Raw genomic sequence first — 17,658 nt, forward strand, 5'->3', positions numbered from 1 at the left:
GCTCAATTTATTATCGTCACTTTTAAATTTTATGTTCTTATCCTGGTTTTTATCCCAGAGATTGTGATTTCCCTAAGGTTTTTTTTTAAAATTGTGTTTTACTGTGTTTAGTCTTACCTTTCTACTTATCCTTGCTGCTATATTGGTGAATGGCAGAACACTGAGCACTTTTTTGTCTTGTCACTCGATCAAATACCTGCCTGTCAGGTTCAATGTGTGTTTTTTGTGGAATGCCAAATGCAAAAACTTTTTTCCTGCAAAACAAATCTACCCACGGGTATAAATAAAGTAACCTAGAACCTTGAAACTTCAACTGTAAATATTTCTGATAAGAGCTGCAGAAATGAACTAACGTAAATGACGCGTTCGTTGTAGCGGATGAGCAGGTTGCGGAGGATGCCGGCTTCATTGAGGTCGCCCAGCCGGATCATGTCCTCCACGCCGTGGATGGAGGTTGGGTGCATCGTCTTGATGCTGGTGGCATTCTGAGGGGAAATCCAGTGTTCCTGTGTGGGTGGGGGGAAAGCAAATCACATTTACTCATCCATGTTATCATACTTGACACTCAGGAAGACCAACTGATCAGCAACAGGCTGGTCAGTCCAAAGAGAGGCTAAAATCAAAGAACAGTAAACCATTTATCACAACCGAAAAATGTATAAACAAAAAGCGCTGTCAGATTTGTCATGTCTGACGTGTTGTTGTGTTGTAAAACCTAACCAAATCCAAGCTTAAAATGGTAATATTTCACTGTTTGTGCTAACCAGATTCTGTACACAACAAGGTTTTTAAATGTAGAAACAGACTTAAAAATGTTAAAAGTTTGCTAAAATGAATCAATACAACAACACCGGATAAAATTACAAAATGCCAAATCCAAGTAAGAGACGAGAAGTGGGATACAAGACAATAGAGGTAAAACCATAAACACAAGGCTAATAGAAGCAATAGTAAATAAAAAAAAACATGTAAATAAGCAAATAAACAAAGGGCAGGTTTTGGACTGAGAATTAAATGACCAATAAAATTAATAAAATGTAAAAAAAATCAGTAACATGATTAAAATAAAAATAGAAACAGATGACATCACACAAAAGCAAGTCAATAAAAATGTGTCTTAAGAAACAATTTAAAAGAAGAAAGTGATTCTGCAGTCATGATCGCAAACGCTCCGTCACCCTTAGATTTCAGTTTCGACTTTGGAACCATAAGAAGGGCCTAAAGCTTAGTCTAATAAAATGTTGTGCATTTTTTAAACATACTCTTAATAGTCTCATATTATTAAAAGGTAGAAAAAGAGTCTTAAAATCAGGAATACTACTGTTCATGTCAACAAATGGAGGTGTAGGCTGGTGTTTCAAACCGTAAATAAAATTGCAAAATTGATAGCATTTATCAGCACTAGAAACTGTATAAATCGAAAGAGTTGTCAACTAAAAACTAAAACCAAACTAATCATGTGGGACAAATCCAAGGTGAAAATCATATTTCAAAGTAACTTATTTTAAAAAGGCGGCAGACATAGAGAGACACACTGGATGACTTCAGTTGCTAGTAAGCTTTACTGACGTCAGGAGAATTGACACCAACTGAACAGCAGTTCATGCAAGCAATGCCAGCATCAGTTCTGAGGATTCTTTCTAATCTTCGGGTATATATTGTAGTTGGGAGAGGGGTCAGATTTAGATTACAGACAAATATGGAGACAACTCGTCTGCTTAGTCATGTCAGAATACACAATATCTAATCCTGACCAGAGCAGAGAGTCCTGGCACATCTTCCTCCTACAGCGTCTGCCTGTCGGAATATAGTTTAGTCAGCTAACGCTCTGCAAGGAAATACCTTAGAAAGGGGAAAGAGTCATTTTTCCTTCACAATCAACAGTCACCTGACAAAACTTCAGAAACTTTTCAGCTGAACTGCAGGAGATAAATATGGAAACAAAATAAAAATCTAAGTATAAAAATAGTATTACATAGTACGTAGAGTAAGTATTTTCCCTCCAGTGTTGGTAACAAATGTAGGCATGGGGAAAAATGTACAAGTTTCAATTCTTGTCTAATAAATAATCATACATCATTCTGCTGTTTCGTCGTCTTACCCGGCCTTCATCATCCAGAACGTGGATCTGTCCGGAGTCGCACAGTTTGACCACGGCTCCCACCGGGACGTCAAACTCTCGGCCCGTTTTAAGGTCCAGCCACACATAGTCCCCCTGGATCATAAAACACAACTTCTGTTGGACACAAATTACAACAGTAAAGGATAAAGTAAAGTCTGCTGTGACACTCCAAGTCCAGTGTTTTGTTAAGGGAACAAGAATTACATTTAAAACACCCATGCTGAAGAGTTAAAGGGGCAAAGACAAGAAGTCAAAAGATGCTAAAATGATTGTTGAGGGGAACTGCAGAGTCCTTTGACAATTCTGTGTTTTCTAAAGACTCTGCTGCAGTTTTTGAGACCTTTATTCTTTAAAATAAAGCAAGACTCAGGATTTAATGTCACATTTGATACCCCCCTGGATTAACTTCTGATATATTTTACCTTTCAAAAATGCTTTTGTAACCTCACAAGTGGGACTATTGGGACTCAATATATTCCTTTGATTTTTAAAAAAAATGAATGATACTTTCATACATACACTACCGTTCAAAAGTTTGGATTTGCAGTCACTTAGAAATGTCCTTAATAACACTAAATGAATCAGAAATACAGTCTAGACATTGTTAATGTGGTAAATGTGTATTCTAGCTGGAAACAGCTGATTTTTAATGGAATATCTCCATAGAGGTACAGAGGAACATTTCCAGCAACCATCACTCCTGTGTTCTAATGCTACATTGTGTTAGCTAATGGTGTTAAAAGGCTAACTGATGATTAGAAGATCCTCGTGCAATTATGTTAGCACATGAATAAAAGTGTGAGTTTTCATAGAAAACATAAAATTGCCTGGGCGACCCCAAACTTTTGAATGATAGTGTGTAACTATTCAATCCGATGTTCAAAGCAGATTTAAGCTGTAATTATCATCGGTAATCGACCGCTAATGTAACTCATGATTTAACTGCAGGTGATAAACTGTGACTCAGCTCACCTGTCTGAGGTAAAGAGAAGTTCACAGTGTGACCTACTGTTAAATCATAATCCATCCTATCTCCATCTCAGATATAATTTATAATTTTATAAAGTTACTGCTGTTACATTAGGTTAGTAAATGCAAATCTGTTGCTTTGGAGGAGCTCATGTGGATCCTCCTGTGTACTGCAGGTATTTAATAAAATTAGAGGAAAGACTCCTAAAAGGCAGGAAGCAACAAACTGAATTTCAGTTGGTCAAAATCTGGGTTTCATTTCATGTCACTCTCATGAATCCTACCTGATTCTGTCTTTTTGTATCTGCATGGATGTTTAAGTCATTTTTTAGACATTCTGTAGGGCCAAATAAATGAGAAATGTCATTTTGGTAGCAAACTGTGTCTTGTGCTCTCTGTGATTATTTTAGACTAACTTTTACGGAAAAGCGAGCGAGGTGCTCATTGAGGCATGAAACCGAAACGTTCAGATGATGTCAGATTAACAGGAAGGAGTGCAGGTCTGAAAAGGGATTAACTCTGTATCCGTTTCTTTGGTTCTTGGCAGGCAGCAAAAAGAGGGTTTCTCTGAGGTTACTGACGAGAGAAACAAGACTGAACACAAAAACATGTCACAACAACCTAAAAAGCCTCGAAGAGCTTTGGACTTAGTTAAATAGTTTTAACTGAGAAATGGATTTTATTTACATTTGAACAGATTATAAACAACTTGATTACTGTACCTTTGATGGGACTATCATAGTTCTACAATATATGGGGATTTTATTCATCTCATTAGGAATAACTTGCTAGTTGTTACGTTGTAGACTCACACTTTATATCGCAGGAAAAGCACATTCTCTATTTATGCTTATACTGTTTCTACTTATGTTTATATTTCTAGGACACATTTTTCTGCATATCTTTATATGTTTTGCACTGTTTATATTTTGGACTTTGAATGGGAACGGGATCAATAAAGTATTTTCTAGTATTCATAGTCCTGCACTTGTTGGACATGAAACTGTGTGATGAACTGACTATTTCTATGAATGGCACAAGATGTTATTAGTCTGATTAGAACTCTGTGTTCTTAAATCTTGGTTGCCATTTTAAACCTGACAAAGTAAAACCTTGTTGCCCAAAAAAACCATTTAAATTTCTATTGTATTGTCTAATAATTTAATTAACTTGCGTGGTACCAAAAAAAGAGTTTTAACAGCAGCCTGATGCACGGTGTATGAGGTCTAGTTATGTTTTGATAGCTATATTTTGTCATTTTAATACTGCTGTCGTGTTGTTTTTGTGCCTGTAATTATTTTATTATGCGTGTTGAATAACTAGGAAATATCAGAGTTGCATCACACACCCACAGTCACCTACTTTCTCAGCTGCCAGCTCTCTGAATGGGAGGATTTAGTCTGAAAAAGGCTTAAACTCGACCACTTTCAGTCCACAAAGGCCGTGATGTAACACTGGGACAGTCTGTAACACCCAGTAAGGTTTAATTCTAACGGGGCTGAGCTGATATCCTGATTTGATCTCTCTACTGGCATTCAGCTAAAATCCATGCCTGAATGTTGATACCGGGGTGATTAATTCCGGATAATTTACAGATTATCTCACCTTGAGAATTTACAGTATGTACATGTAAACCTATTACCACAAAAGAGTGAAAATGAGATTCAGAAAGGGTGAAATTATCTGCTTATATATATTTTTAAAAAAACACCTCAATTATGAACATTTATATCAAAAAACAGCTTGAATTACATTAGTAGCAACTCATGTCAGAGAATAGTGAATTCACAGGCTTGTATTGAAGTGCAATTATGAAAGATGACAAAAAAATTAAAACAATTATTTTAAATCTTACATTTAAATATAGTTAAAAGCTCAAATCTACTGCAGACAAGAATAAAAATACAAAGAATGTGTAAATTCCAATGAGCATGTCCTTGTGAAAGAGTATGAGTCATGAGTTATATTGCATAAGAACTATTATCAGCACTTATGTAACTCAGAAAACAGTAATAATGACATACAAACCAACAACAACTGTGTTTATGAATCAATTAATTATTAATAAATATTTTGAACGCATAAACAGATGACAAATTAACTGGAAACTGGCTCACGATAGAAACTAATGTTAGACATAAAGGATGTCTAAGTGTTTAGATTATGACTGCAAGTAATGATTTTTTTTTTCTTCTGATAACTGATTAGTTGGTAGGTCTACAAAATGTCTATAAATGGTGAAAAGTGGTTCCCAAAGCCCAAGTTGACATGCTTAAATGTATTGTTCTGTTGTCAATTCAAAGATATTAAGTTTATTGTCACAGAGGAGGAACGAAACCACAAAATATACAGATTTCAGAACTTGGAATCAGCAAATTCAGATTTTTTCCCCCTATACACACTCTTAAACCAATTAGTAAACTCTCAAAATAGTTACTGAACAATTTAACAATTGACAAGTAGTCAATAAACTGATTAATTATTGCAGAGTTCAACACAGCTGAAGCTGAAATAGAAAAACTAAACATGAACAAATAAACTTAGCAAAAGTATATTAAAAGTCCTTAATTCAGCAAATATATCTTCACATTCTGCATGTTTGTCATTATCTGTATTCTTTTATACTAAATTTACTTGTGAAGACAACATATTGTAGCTAAAATGTACAAAGGACAAACCCTGACGCACCTGACAGCACTTTAGCTCTAACATACTAGATTTACGTTACAAACGACAACAGTGGTTTATTAATAAAGCTGGAATGAGAAGTTTTAGCTGCTCAATGTAATACATAATAAAACAATGATCTTATTTTTTATATATATATATATATATATATATATATATATATATATATATATATATATATAAAGACTGAGCTGCTAACAAGGTGACAGTGATGATGCCAACATGCTAAAGTTCAGCAGGTATAATGATGTTTACTGCTCTCTTAGTTTAACATGCTAACATTTCCTAATTAGCACCAAACAGTTGAGGGTAATGGGAATGTAGCTAGTTTTGTGGTTATTACAACTAAAATTACAGATTTGTCATAAAAAAAACAGAAAGATGAACCTCATGGTTCAAAAAATGCACAGAAACAAATTAATCTAAACAAGTGGTGATAAAAAGTAAGAGTGATTGCAATACACCATCAAGAAGTTTTAGTCTGGACCAAGCAAGTGGACGAATGGAACATTTTTACTTCATTTCCACTGGATTTGAGCACCTTTTTATACAGTTTTCAAACAGGTGAAAATGCTCCTGGATGAAGAGTTAAATCTCAGATTAAATCTAAAGCATGTTTACTTTAAAACTGTTCACAGTTTTGGCTTAAAAGTGATAAAAAACACTTCACTTACAACCTCAGATGCTCTCAGCGGCTGTCCAGATTGGTCTTTTGCTACTTAATTAAATAACCTCATAAGTCACGTCTAAAAATAGCCACAGATTCAAGCGTCTGCAGTTTGTTTACATGCTGAACGTAAAGACAGCTGCTGGCAAATGTCTTCATAACAGAAAACACTGCAGCACAAAGCTCCGAGTTCACCCCTTCAGTCTAGACCGTGACCTTAAGGATGCTGTTTCTGCTTCCATTTAACAGCATCCAGATGATAGCCAAGGGTCTGAGCGGAGCTTTAAACTCCGCTGAGAGTCTGAGTCATGCCCTGCAGGACTCTGGAGGGAAAAGACGCCAGATCTAGTTATTGAACTCTTGATGGCCTGATGTGATGAAACAGCAGCTGAATGAGGAGACATGTTGGCTTTTGCTATATTTAGCGACTTGGGAGCTGAAAATGCATAAATATTTCCATTTTTCACTCACTTTTAATATGCACTTCATTTTTCATCCAGGTTATTTTGGGCTATTAATCACAGTTTCTGTTCAACACGACCAATTCCGGGTCTCCAAAGATACCAAAATGTCAAGCTGAAGTGATGTAAAAGACAACTAGACTATTTATTCATGGTGAAAAGATGAAGCCATAAAGTCACAACATCTTAAATCTAATTTAGCTGCTGCAAAAATCTCAGTTTTTTATCTTATCTGTTAGTGATATTATAATTGCTTTTCTACTTATCTGAGGTTTAAGCAGACCTTTTTATGAACAGAACCACCTACAAGGGTGAAGAAGCGATTGCGGCTTCTTAAGAGGAGAATCTGAAGTGAGTCCAGACACCTTCTGCCCTCATTTACCCATCAGTCCTCAGATGACCTTTAACCAGGTAGCAAAATTACAAAACACTGCTGTGTAGAGAAGCTCCTCAGAGCTACGAAGCATTTTTTACTTGGTAAACAGCACAATTCAACACAATAAAGCATTTTGTAGTTGTAGTCAGTGAAGAACAGAGGATAAAAAAGGGGCAAAAACATACACTGGGTTGTGCATTTTGGCTGAAAATAAGACATAAAATATCAGCCAGTTCTTTTGTTTGGCAATACCTGATGACCAAAGACTTTTCTCCCAAGAATTATTCCTGTTATGTCTTCCCAGAGCTTGTACTGAGCTGGGAAAGAGGCTGTTTTAGCTTCACACTTACTTCAAATCAGTCACAAAACTGCATGAATCTTAAATAGCTGATCCCATATACAAACATATGTTATCGTTGACTCACATTAGATAGGTAAGATTATCATATTTTTGGAATTTCATGATTTTGTAGTACACTAATCTTTATTCGAGGATTGTTAAAATCATTTTCCGTCCATTTCTGCAACCTGTTGAATTGTTTTGCCACCCGTTTTGAGCATGATGTTCTTGTAAAAAGAGATAGGTAAGAGAGAGGTAATATCAATGAGACTTTTCCTGGTTAAATACAATTCAGCTAGTGGTTTATGGAGGTACTTTCCTGCATATTTGACTCTTTGCTTCCAGAAAAGACAAACAAAAAAAACAATATACTTTCTGAACTTTAACTTGTGAATGTTAGTCCAGATGTTCTCCACTGTTCATTGCACTAGAAAGAGTGCTGGTTCTATAACTTGCTCCTAAACTTATCAAAAACAACCCCCAACCTCTTTGGCCAGCTGCTAATTTAAAAATATTGCCTGATTACTCAAATAAATGTAATTTTTTCCAACCATCTTGTCCAACAATGATTTCCATAGGATAATTTTTATTGCAGGTTCTAACCTTAATATTTACAGAGGTCTGATAAATTTAAACAATTTAAAATTATGTACAGCCTAATCATAATATTTAATGTGGCCAGAACATTTGGTATATTGAATAATATTGCAGGTTACACCCTTTATATTTAAATCAGTTTGGTAACTTGTATTCTATAAATGTTCTAGGGTCTTAATCTTAATGTTTAATTTATTTAGGTTATTTGGTGCAATAGAAATCCTGCAAGATAAATTTAAACAATAAATAATAATGTAAGATGCTTACCTTAATATTAAAATTCTTAAATTTGTAACCTAACTTCTCGATTGGAAAGCCCTTTGAATCTGTTGTTTTCGATGTCAACCTGAAGAATAACCTTGCACATAATACACATACTAAAACTGTGCATGGCAAGAACTGACCACTGACATTGTGAAAACTGAAAAAGAGACTGTAGACATTCAAAAACGGAAATAACAGGATGGAAAATAAACAGATGGACTTGTTTCTACCCAACATGTCCTACCTGCTGTACAATGACCATGGTTCAGCCTCGTGTTGATTCCTGGACATTAGACGTCACCGTGTGTGGGCTCTGCAAAGAACACAGGACATAGGAATCACACAACTGACAGAGCAAACTACTTTTTTCTGAATTAATCATACATTTTCACACATATAACTTGCAGTAAAGTCACCAAAAACTACTTGGTTAATGGCTGCACAGACAAAGATGAGCACTTCTTTCTTAGAAAAGCTCAAGTTTACCGTCATAGACTCTGACATACAAGCACAAAAACTCTGCAAGAGACCAACATGGTACTCTATTTTTTTGGCATGTGATGAGAACAAACAGTAGACACAAGTTTTTCATGTTTCATGTCACAGGGGCTTCAAACATAGAGGTCAAGACCAACGCAAAGGGTTGTGAGCTGATTATCAGCGTAGGAAATGAGAAAAACATTGCTTGCTTTGTGGATTTTCCTCCAATGTTTACTTTTTCAGTCATATTTGTTTTGTGGCTGCATTGACAGCAGTGTTGTTCAGTCCAGACTTAAATATCTGTAACATTAGCTGGATGCATACATTGTATTAATTCTAATTAGCAAATGTTAGCTTGCTAAGTCAGCAGCAGTGTTGAGTTTGCTGGGTTCTACTGTGCAGCTTCACTTCTTCAGGCCTCTAAATATTATTGAAAGTGAGCAGATCTTAGTAGAGACGACAACTCCACTTAACTTCTCACAAGTTAAATGCAAAACAAAGTAGATAAAGTTGGGTGGCTTTAGAGGCCATGAGTATTATTCAAGAAATTACCAATCTGGTTAATTTCATTTTAGCTTACTGCCAATAAAAGGCAAAACCGAAACATGTGTGTAAGCAGAAGTGAAGTGTACAGCCTCACAGTCATAAATGAGAAATAATAATGTTAGCAAAAAGGAAAAAACAATAGTCAGAAATAGTACAAAAATATTATTTTCTGAGGTCTCACAGAACAACATGAGACATCCGCAAAAGACCTGTTCTACGATCACATGAAAGCTCCACAAAGATGCTGAACTTATCCACTGATTATTAATCATTACCAAAGATGATCTTTCCAGTTACTCAAAGTTTAAGTTAAAGCGACTGATGCTGGGCAGATAGTGTACACTGGATTTTTAGAGCTTTTTTTTGATGGCAAAGTTGGCAAAAACAACACGTAAAAGAGTATAAAAGTCTCAATAAAGACACTCTTTTTGACAGTTTGTATAAGCTAGACTATATTAGAGGCTTATTATAATTCAACATAGTGTACACAACTTGGTAAGGATGTCGATTGTCTATGAGTAGCCGGCTAACAGGCTAATTCCTTCCTAAAAATCTGCTTTTTAATCCACTCTAGCATCAGAAATATCAGTGTTATGTATTAAACTGGAAATGGGAGACCAGTGAAGGAAACTGGAGGGGGAGGTGGAGGAGGTTGCAGGGTTAAAGGGTCTGGTGGGGGCTGTTAACGGCTTACTCGGATTCCTGGGGCTAATCCCATTGCTTAAGTACGAGGCATAGTTGTTGCCGTCGTGACTGCTGAATCATTTTCTCCCCTGCTGAGCTGTCTTTCCTTTGTTATCCTGACAGTGATGTGGCTGCGAGTAGAGTATGGTGGCCTTTAGCATCCGGTAAACAATGTATCGGTGGAGTTTTAAGCCAAATACAGCACATTTGCAGCTGTAAATATAGTACATTTTCTGAGTTAAGGGAATAGAATGAAATAAGCTACATAAACTGCATGTGTGGTTAGAAAAAACAAACTGTATGAGTGATGAAGATAAAACTTGTCACAAGAAAGGTGGCAAATGTATTAATGACCGATTAGTGGTCCAATAAGTGGATTAACATTTGGAATCTGTATTAAAGACTAAAAAAAACATTCACAGATTCATCAGGGAAAACATTTTGGAGAGCAGCTGACCAGTTGATATACAGTGTGCAGTTAATTTTCAGCCATCCATATGCAGCGAGTCACAATATGCTCAGCTTATGCCAAGACAGAGCCTCTTATCCAGAGCAGCAGGGTGCCAATCTGGCAACCGGCCTCAACACAGACCTATAGATCTGCCCTAAACACGACACCGTGGACTTCTTTCTACTCACAGCTCTGTATATAAATACAGGAAACTACCCGAGCTCATTCCCTGCAATAAGACAATGATTTTTATTTATTTATTGTTACAAGTTACATTGCCAGTTTTCTGCAATGGTATGTTTAAATATGCAAATAAGGTATTACATATCTTAAAATTCCCTAATCTGAATTTAATTATAGAACAGACATCTGAACATTGGCTAAAATCAGTTACATTATTTGAAATTCTGTTGATATATTGGAATCAAATTTTTATATGGAGTGCACAATAAATATCTCTTTTTCTCAGTTCTTGAATCAGAAAATACTGTATTTTTCGTCATATTTATAGGAATACAATATTTTATAAATCAGCTGATGAATGATACATGAGCCAATCCCTCCGTAAAAACCTTCGGAATACAGATGGGAATAAAACTGGGAAATTTGGTGTATGTAAGTACTACTGAAGTAGAGGTTTCTGGCTCAGCCTCATGCGAGAAAAAACATTTTGAGAAAACAACCTTTAAAGATATGAATTCTAAACTATTTCCAAACATTTTCACCGGAAACCACCATTGATGGTTAAGTATTTAAACCAACAGAAAATCACCATGAAACATCACCAGTTTTTTACTTACATTAATTTGTAGTTTGTAATTTTAAGTTTTGTAAAGTTTTATGGTTAAATATGCACCAAAGTGTTGTCCTTAAAAAGGTGTGATGTGATGAACTGGTGTGCTTGACTTACAAGATAAATTTGAGACAAAACATAATTTTCGAGCCTCTAACGTTCTTAAAAACAAATACTGAAGTGTGTTTTAAACTGTACAGGCTTTAAGAAACTTCTGGTACCACACAAACACAACATGTACGCAGCCATGCTAGCATGCAAACATACTGATGTTTTCCACCTATACAACTTTAGTTTGTTATATTAGCATGCTAACATTTTCCAGTTAGCATCAAACACAGAGCACGGTTGATGGGATGCCAGTTTTTCTGGTGTTAAAGCAGTAACATAGCAGGTAACAAAACGCATCCTTGTGGGGGCATCAATGTCTAAGGTTTTGTGGAACTGCATTCAATAAGTTGCTGAAAAAACAAAAATCTAAAGCATGAACCTCATGTTACAGAGAATTCAGGGGATCATCATACGTTGCATCTCCATATAATAATCAAGCAAATTTGAGTAAAACTTTTGAAATCTTACATAAAATAGATTTTTTCAAATTAGATGTGAATTAGGCTTGATTCCATCTACTGCATTGGAGTAAAACTAATTACACATGGCTGTAATACACACATTAGAAGAAGCCTCAAACGAAACTAGATGCTTACCAAAAAGATGAAAACTGAAAAAAACGAGAAAAAACACAAAAAATTTTGGTCATCTATGAGAGAAAAATGGAGTGAAGTCTTCAGGAATTGTTTGTTATTAGGAAAGTTGTCATTATATCTCATTTTTTAATCTATCATGTCAGCTGTTTGGAGACAAAGACAATGAAGCTTTTTTGGATTTTCCTCTGTTTGCTTTTTGAGTTGTGTTTGTTTTGTGGCTTCATTGACAACAGCGTTGTTAAATCCAGACAAATATCTGTAACATTAACTGGATGCATGCTTCGTATTTAGTTCTAATTGGCAAATGTTGGCATGTTTAAGTCAGCAGAAGCACATTAACTCTTTTTGGAAAACCCAAAACCATTAAATAAAAGCATGTTTTTCAAATTTCCATTGACATTTTTTTTCATGCAATGCTTCAAAATACGTTATGCCATTCGTAAGTGGGATCCATCCTCTGAATAACACAAATGTTTGCTCTCAAAATCTAACTGCAACCCATCCAGAAGTAACAGATATTTTGGTTTGGACCACATTAGTGGACGGAACAGCCAAACAACATCGTCCATACTGCTAACGAAAATAAAAACTGATCAATGGGCAGGAAAAGGCTGAGAAACCTTGATGTAACTTGAGCAAAGTGGGACTTTCCAGGTATCAGATGCACCATAATCTGCTCATACTGCATGATTTGGTTGTCACTATTTCCCTTGTTTTGGTTTCAAATATCTACAACTGCATCCAAAACACCACAGCTTCACCAGCCTCCTTGTCTTGATGTCTTCATCAATTCTCTGCATGTTATTGCTGTAAATAACAACATCAAGCACAATGAAGTGAAGAGATGCACCCGAAATTTCACACCGATCCGATCGTCATCACAGCTCATGAGACATCGAGTCAACCCGGTCAGACATTGTCATGTAATGGCCAACAGGAACCTCGTTAATGCGCTGGCTGCTAATCTGCGTGTGTGTGGCCTATAATGCTGCTCTAACAAGTGTGTGTTCTGCACGTGTATCAGTAGTGACTCACATGGCAGGGATTCAGAGGCACACAGGGGCGTGAAAATCTCATCATCGATCAAGAACGTCAAGGAGACTCACTTCCATGAGCTCTGCGGTTCTGCAAAACACAACACAGGAGAAGAAGAATCTTTAGTGTTAATGCAAAAAACAATGGTGGAAACTAATAAAATGCTCAAGTTGGGTGCTTTAACAACACTGGAAGGTACTTTTTTATCTACTTATCTCATAACTGGAGTCATTACCTTTTCTAAAACCCCCAATTTTCCACTACAAACACAAAGATGAGCTGATAAAAATAAAGTTTCACATACACTGAATAAAAGAGTTTAACTCGACTCCACTTTGACTAGTTGTAATTAAATAGTTCTCTGGGCTAAACAGCTTTACTCGATCCCAGAGGAGGCTTATACACCGTATATCTGCACAAATAATTTTTGTTGTCACGTAAGCTGCAGTAAAGGCAAAAGCTTATATTTATATTGGAAGAAAATCATTTTGAAAAAAATCGTGTTACAACCAAGGTTCAAGATATTTAACAAAGTATGGTCTTGAATCATATGCGGTGTCTCACTTCTATTTAAACAGCTAGTTTTAATAGTTTTCTTCAAATTCTGTCTCAGCAAAGTCTTTATAGTTAAGCTACACTCACTTTAGTACAGAATCCCCTCTTTCTGAGTCCCCATGTGGCACTAAAATACTCAACATGTGGAAGATATCCACTAGATATCACTACCTGAAGCCTTGACTTTGCTGATTTTAACTTTCATTTAGAGTGGAAGCCCATTAGGAAGGTTTAGGATGAACAGGAGGAATTATTACAGTGTACAAAACCTGCGCTGACTGTACTGAACTGGTGCTTTGTTTGAAGCTAACTGACCAAACCGAACTAGAAAGTGTCATTATTCCGCCTGGATTGCATTTATAAAGCCACTGAGCTACTTTGAGATGTTTTCAGAACTCATATCTTGATTTTGAGTGTAAAAGTTCACTCTTTTCCTTACTCACAGTGCAGTTGCTGCTTTTTAAAACCTATCATCCAACCTAAAGCCGGAGTGCAGCACTTTTACAATTAAATGGACGTCTGTTGCGTCCAATGTCTTGCCAAACGAGCTCATACAATGCTGATTAAGCCTGTCAGCGTCAGGTAAATCTCTCTGTATTTTGCCGGATAGCTGAGTTTTAATTCTGGCGTCTGCGTTGACATTTGGGCGCACTGGTTCATGTTTTACGTCAACTGGCGATGATTGGTTTCTCAGAGCTGAAGGGGGTAGCAACTGAGAAGTATCTGCAGTGTTTGTGTTTGTGCTGTCGCTGCCAGAAGGAGGAGACAAAAGTTCTGCACTGAGGGTTTAAACTCATGGTCAGAAAAAGTGGTGTAAACAGCTACTAAACTTCAAGCAAAAATAGCAAAAAAAAAAAAAAAAAAGCCAAACATTCTCCAGTTTCAGCTCCTCAGATGGGACAGTTTTACAGCTATTGTTGTTTTAATTTTATTTGAGAAGCTACAGAAAGTTTTTTGACACCTCCTAGAGTGTATGATTAAAGTATGAATGAGGAAAACTATGCGGTAGATACATCTGTGTAGATTCTCAGTCATCCAGGTCATGGTAGTCATGGGTATTTTAGTAGAAATCAACTGGACTTGACCTACAACACAAGTCCAGTTGATTTCTACTGAAGTTCCTACGATTATTTGGTAGATAGTGTACGAATAACGTGGTCAAGCTTTCTTGATTTTATCTCGTTATGATGCAAATATTTCCTTTTAATGTTCTCATATTGATATTTCCCAAAGAAGCTCATATTTTCTCTCACACCATCTTCTAATGCAAAAATTATGCTACTCTGATTCATCTCTGGTGACAGTTTGATAAGTTTCTGCATTCACAAACACTTAAAACTGCTGTCTTATATGGCAAGAGATAAACTTAGAAACTATTTATGCATCAGAAATACACCCTGCAGCCAACTGTACCTACTGGAAGGGTACATAATGGCTGCTTTAAGGGGACAAAGTGAGCAGTAAGAGGCTTTGGCCTAAAGCTACAGCAGAGCAGCAGGATTGTGGCCTGGTTGCAGGCTAATCAGCCCTCAACCTCCAATCATGTCCACCTGCCCCACTTACCCCTCAACACACTTCGTAAGGTTCCCTCTCCTTCTTCTTCCTGGTTTCCTTGTCGTCGTTTCTGTCCAAAATTTGGCAGTTTTGAAGTTGATTGAGGGCTGAATGAAGTAGAAATTGGAGGATGAAGTGTTCTCTTCTGTTTTTTATCCACCTTCTTCTTTTTTTAATATTTAAATCATCCTCACAGACGTCCCCTGCTTTGGTGTCATCGGGGTTCTGGCCTCCTGCAGGTGTTTCGGCATTCGCGGCCCAGTTATAGTCTGACGTCTGGGTCAGTGACGGGACTCTGCAGACTCTCTTGCAGTGCCTCATTCATGGCCGCTGATCCTGATTAGCTGGGAGGTGGAGCCTGTTGGTGGCAGATCCAGAGACCAGCTGGGAGGTGGACGGGGAGTTGACCCAGGTCATGATTTACAGGTTGCTGCTCTGTAATAGATTTTGAAACAGTCAGTCCGCAGAAATGAAAATATTCCACGTCCATAGTTTTGGGTTCGATATACAGAAATATGCAAAACCGAGACGTCTGAATCCATCATTCTGGAGCAGGACAACAATATAAAGATAAGAATTATCTTTAGAGACAAGAAGAACACTGAGCCAGAAGATGCTAAATTCAGTAAAGAACTGTGGAAAGTTCGCAAAGACACTCAAAAAACTTATGCATGTGTACAGAGGAAAACTGGTGTTGTTCTAAATGCAAAAGGTGGTCAGTGATCAATAAAAAACTATTCATGCCATCATTGTTGAAAGCTCTGAGATGCTTGCCTTCACGACAATACCATGGAATTTAAAAGAATTTTGTTTCCACTGCACTCAGTATCTAAAAATTACACTTAAATATCCAATATCTGAAAACGAAATTGTTAATAGTAAATTCTGTGGATCATCCAGAATTAAATCATTTCTGCAAAAACACACTGTTGTGGATTTTTAACCATACTTCCGTGCATGTTGTTCTACCGCTTTTGTTCCAGACTGAAATATGCAAACTACTGGACAAATCACACACAAAAAATTGCCAACTGCCAAATACTCACGATCAGATGCACTTGTTTTGAGGTAAATACAAGGGTTGTTCAAAGCATCACATGTTTGAAGTAATGTTTTCAATACTGGTTGCATATTCTGTTAGACTTTCTTGCTTTAAGTTGTGCTGAAGCCAAGACTATCTGCATGAGAAGTCTACGGAGACCAATGAGCATTTTTGTTCTGAATGACTTTTATATTACGTTGCACTAACTTCATATCATAATAGGGATCCAGTATTGTGTGATAGACCGCTTCATGTTCCTTAAAATAGTGACTGCTGCATGTATTTTGGTGGAACTTTTGCATGCTGGCAGGTGAGCACTGATTAAAATGGATATTTCACTGAAAAAAATTCAAGGCTGTGAGACTTTACTGATAATAGATACTTGCTATAAAGAGTCACCATGCAGTCAGTATTCCAGTCTCCAGTTAATAAACATCACCATCCTAGGAAAAATTTTAAATTTTCTATGTGGTATGTTGTTGCCCAGAGGTGGTTGTGGTTTCCTACAGTGAAGTGGATTTTGAAAACAGTGAAACACAGAAACTGACATGAGCAGCCTATGGCAGGATTTTACCTGAATCCTACAAGCAGTGAGTCCAACTAGTTCATCCTCACTCTGCACCATTATGTTAAAGCTAGAGTGAAGGACTTTTACATAAAAATGAATGTCTGTTGCATTCAAACCAAAAGAGTTCAGTTGTTCTATATGCTTAAATGTGTGTAACTCTGCTGTTGTCTGATGCTGCAGTTGTTTAATAAATCCAGAGGAAAGACTCCTGCAAATGTCTAGAAGCAACAAACTAAACTTCAGCTCCTGTCAATGTTTTGTCAAAAGGCAAATTCTACTCATCACTGTGAAGTTTTATTTTTTTGAAAATTCAGTTTGTGATAGATGCTGAAATTGTAGAATACAGCAAACAAGAAAGATGCTTTGTGATTTTGGTTGCAATTTTTTTTCTCTCTGATGTTTCAGGATCAGCCTTTACCAACGAAAAGTGTGTTGCTTGTGCATGTCATTTCACGCCTCTTTGTTGTCATTTTGCATGTCTTTGTGATTGTTTTGCATCTTTGTGTCATTTTGTGTCTTTTATGTCTCTCTGTAGTCATTTTGTGGCTTTTTAGTTGTTTTTTTCTCGTCTGTGATAGTTAAACATCTCTTTTTGGACATTTCAAAGTTTTTTTTTGCAGTTAGTTGGTAGTTTAGTGTGTCTTTGTGTTTGTTTTGTGTCTTTTTGTCTCTTTTTGTGGTGTTGTGTCCATTTGTCGTCATTTTGTGCCTGTTTGTGGTTATTTTGTGCTTTTGTTTCACAGTTTTTCTGTGTCTTAT

General features: G+C 36.5%; 2 protein-coding genes across 5 annotated transcripts in view; both read right to left on the reverse strand.

The window, feature by feature from the left end:
- LOC111564143 (unconventional myosin-VIIa-like) overlaps positions 1-13,253 on the reverse strand; it is a 72,638-nt gene extending 59,385 nt beyond the window's left edge. For all 4 annotated transcript variants that reach the window (XM_023263559.3, XM_035945120.2, XM_055017333.1 and 1 more), the window contains exons 1-4: positions 13,181-13,253; positions 8,729-8,797; positions 2,102-2,215; positions 354-506 (exon numbers count right to left, since the gene is read on the reverse strand). In XM_023263559.3, coding sequence (XP_023119327.2) covers positions 354-506; positions 2,102-2,215; positions 8,729-8,746 — 285 coding nt within the window. In that variant the 5' untranslated portion in view covers positions 8,747-8,797; positions 13,181-13,253. The remainder of the gene's footprint in view (positions 1-353; positions 507-2,101; positions 2,216-8,728; positions 8,798-13,180) is intronic.
- Positions 13,254-15,586: 2,333 nt separating this feature from the next.
- Positions 15,587-17,658, reverse strand: part of capn5b (calpain 5b) — an 81,042-nt gene continuing 78,970 nt past the window's right edge. The window contains exon 14 of the mRNA XM_055017336.1: positions 15,587-15,724. Coding sequence (XP_054873311.1) covers positions 15,710-15,724 — 15 coding nt within the window. The 3' untranslated portion in view covers positions 15,587-15,709. The remainder of the gene's footprint in view (positions 15,725-17,658) is intronic.

The sequence above is a fragment of the Amphiprion ocellaris genome, chromosome 14 (assembly GCF_022539595.1).
Source record: "Amphiprion ocellaris isolate individual 3 ecotype Okinawa chromosome 14, ASM2253959v1, whole genome shotgun sequence".
Classification (NCBI taxonomy): domain Eukaryota; kingdom Metazoa; phylum Chordata; class Actinopteri; family Pomacentridae; genus Amphiprion; species Amphiprion ocellaris.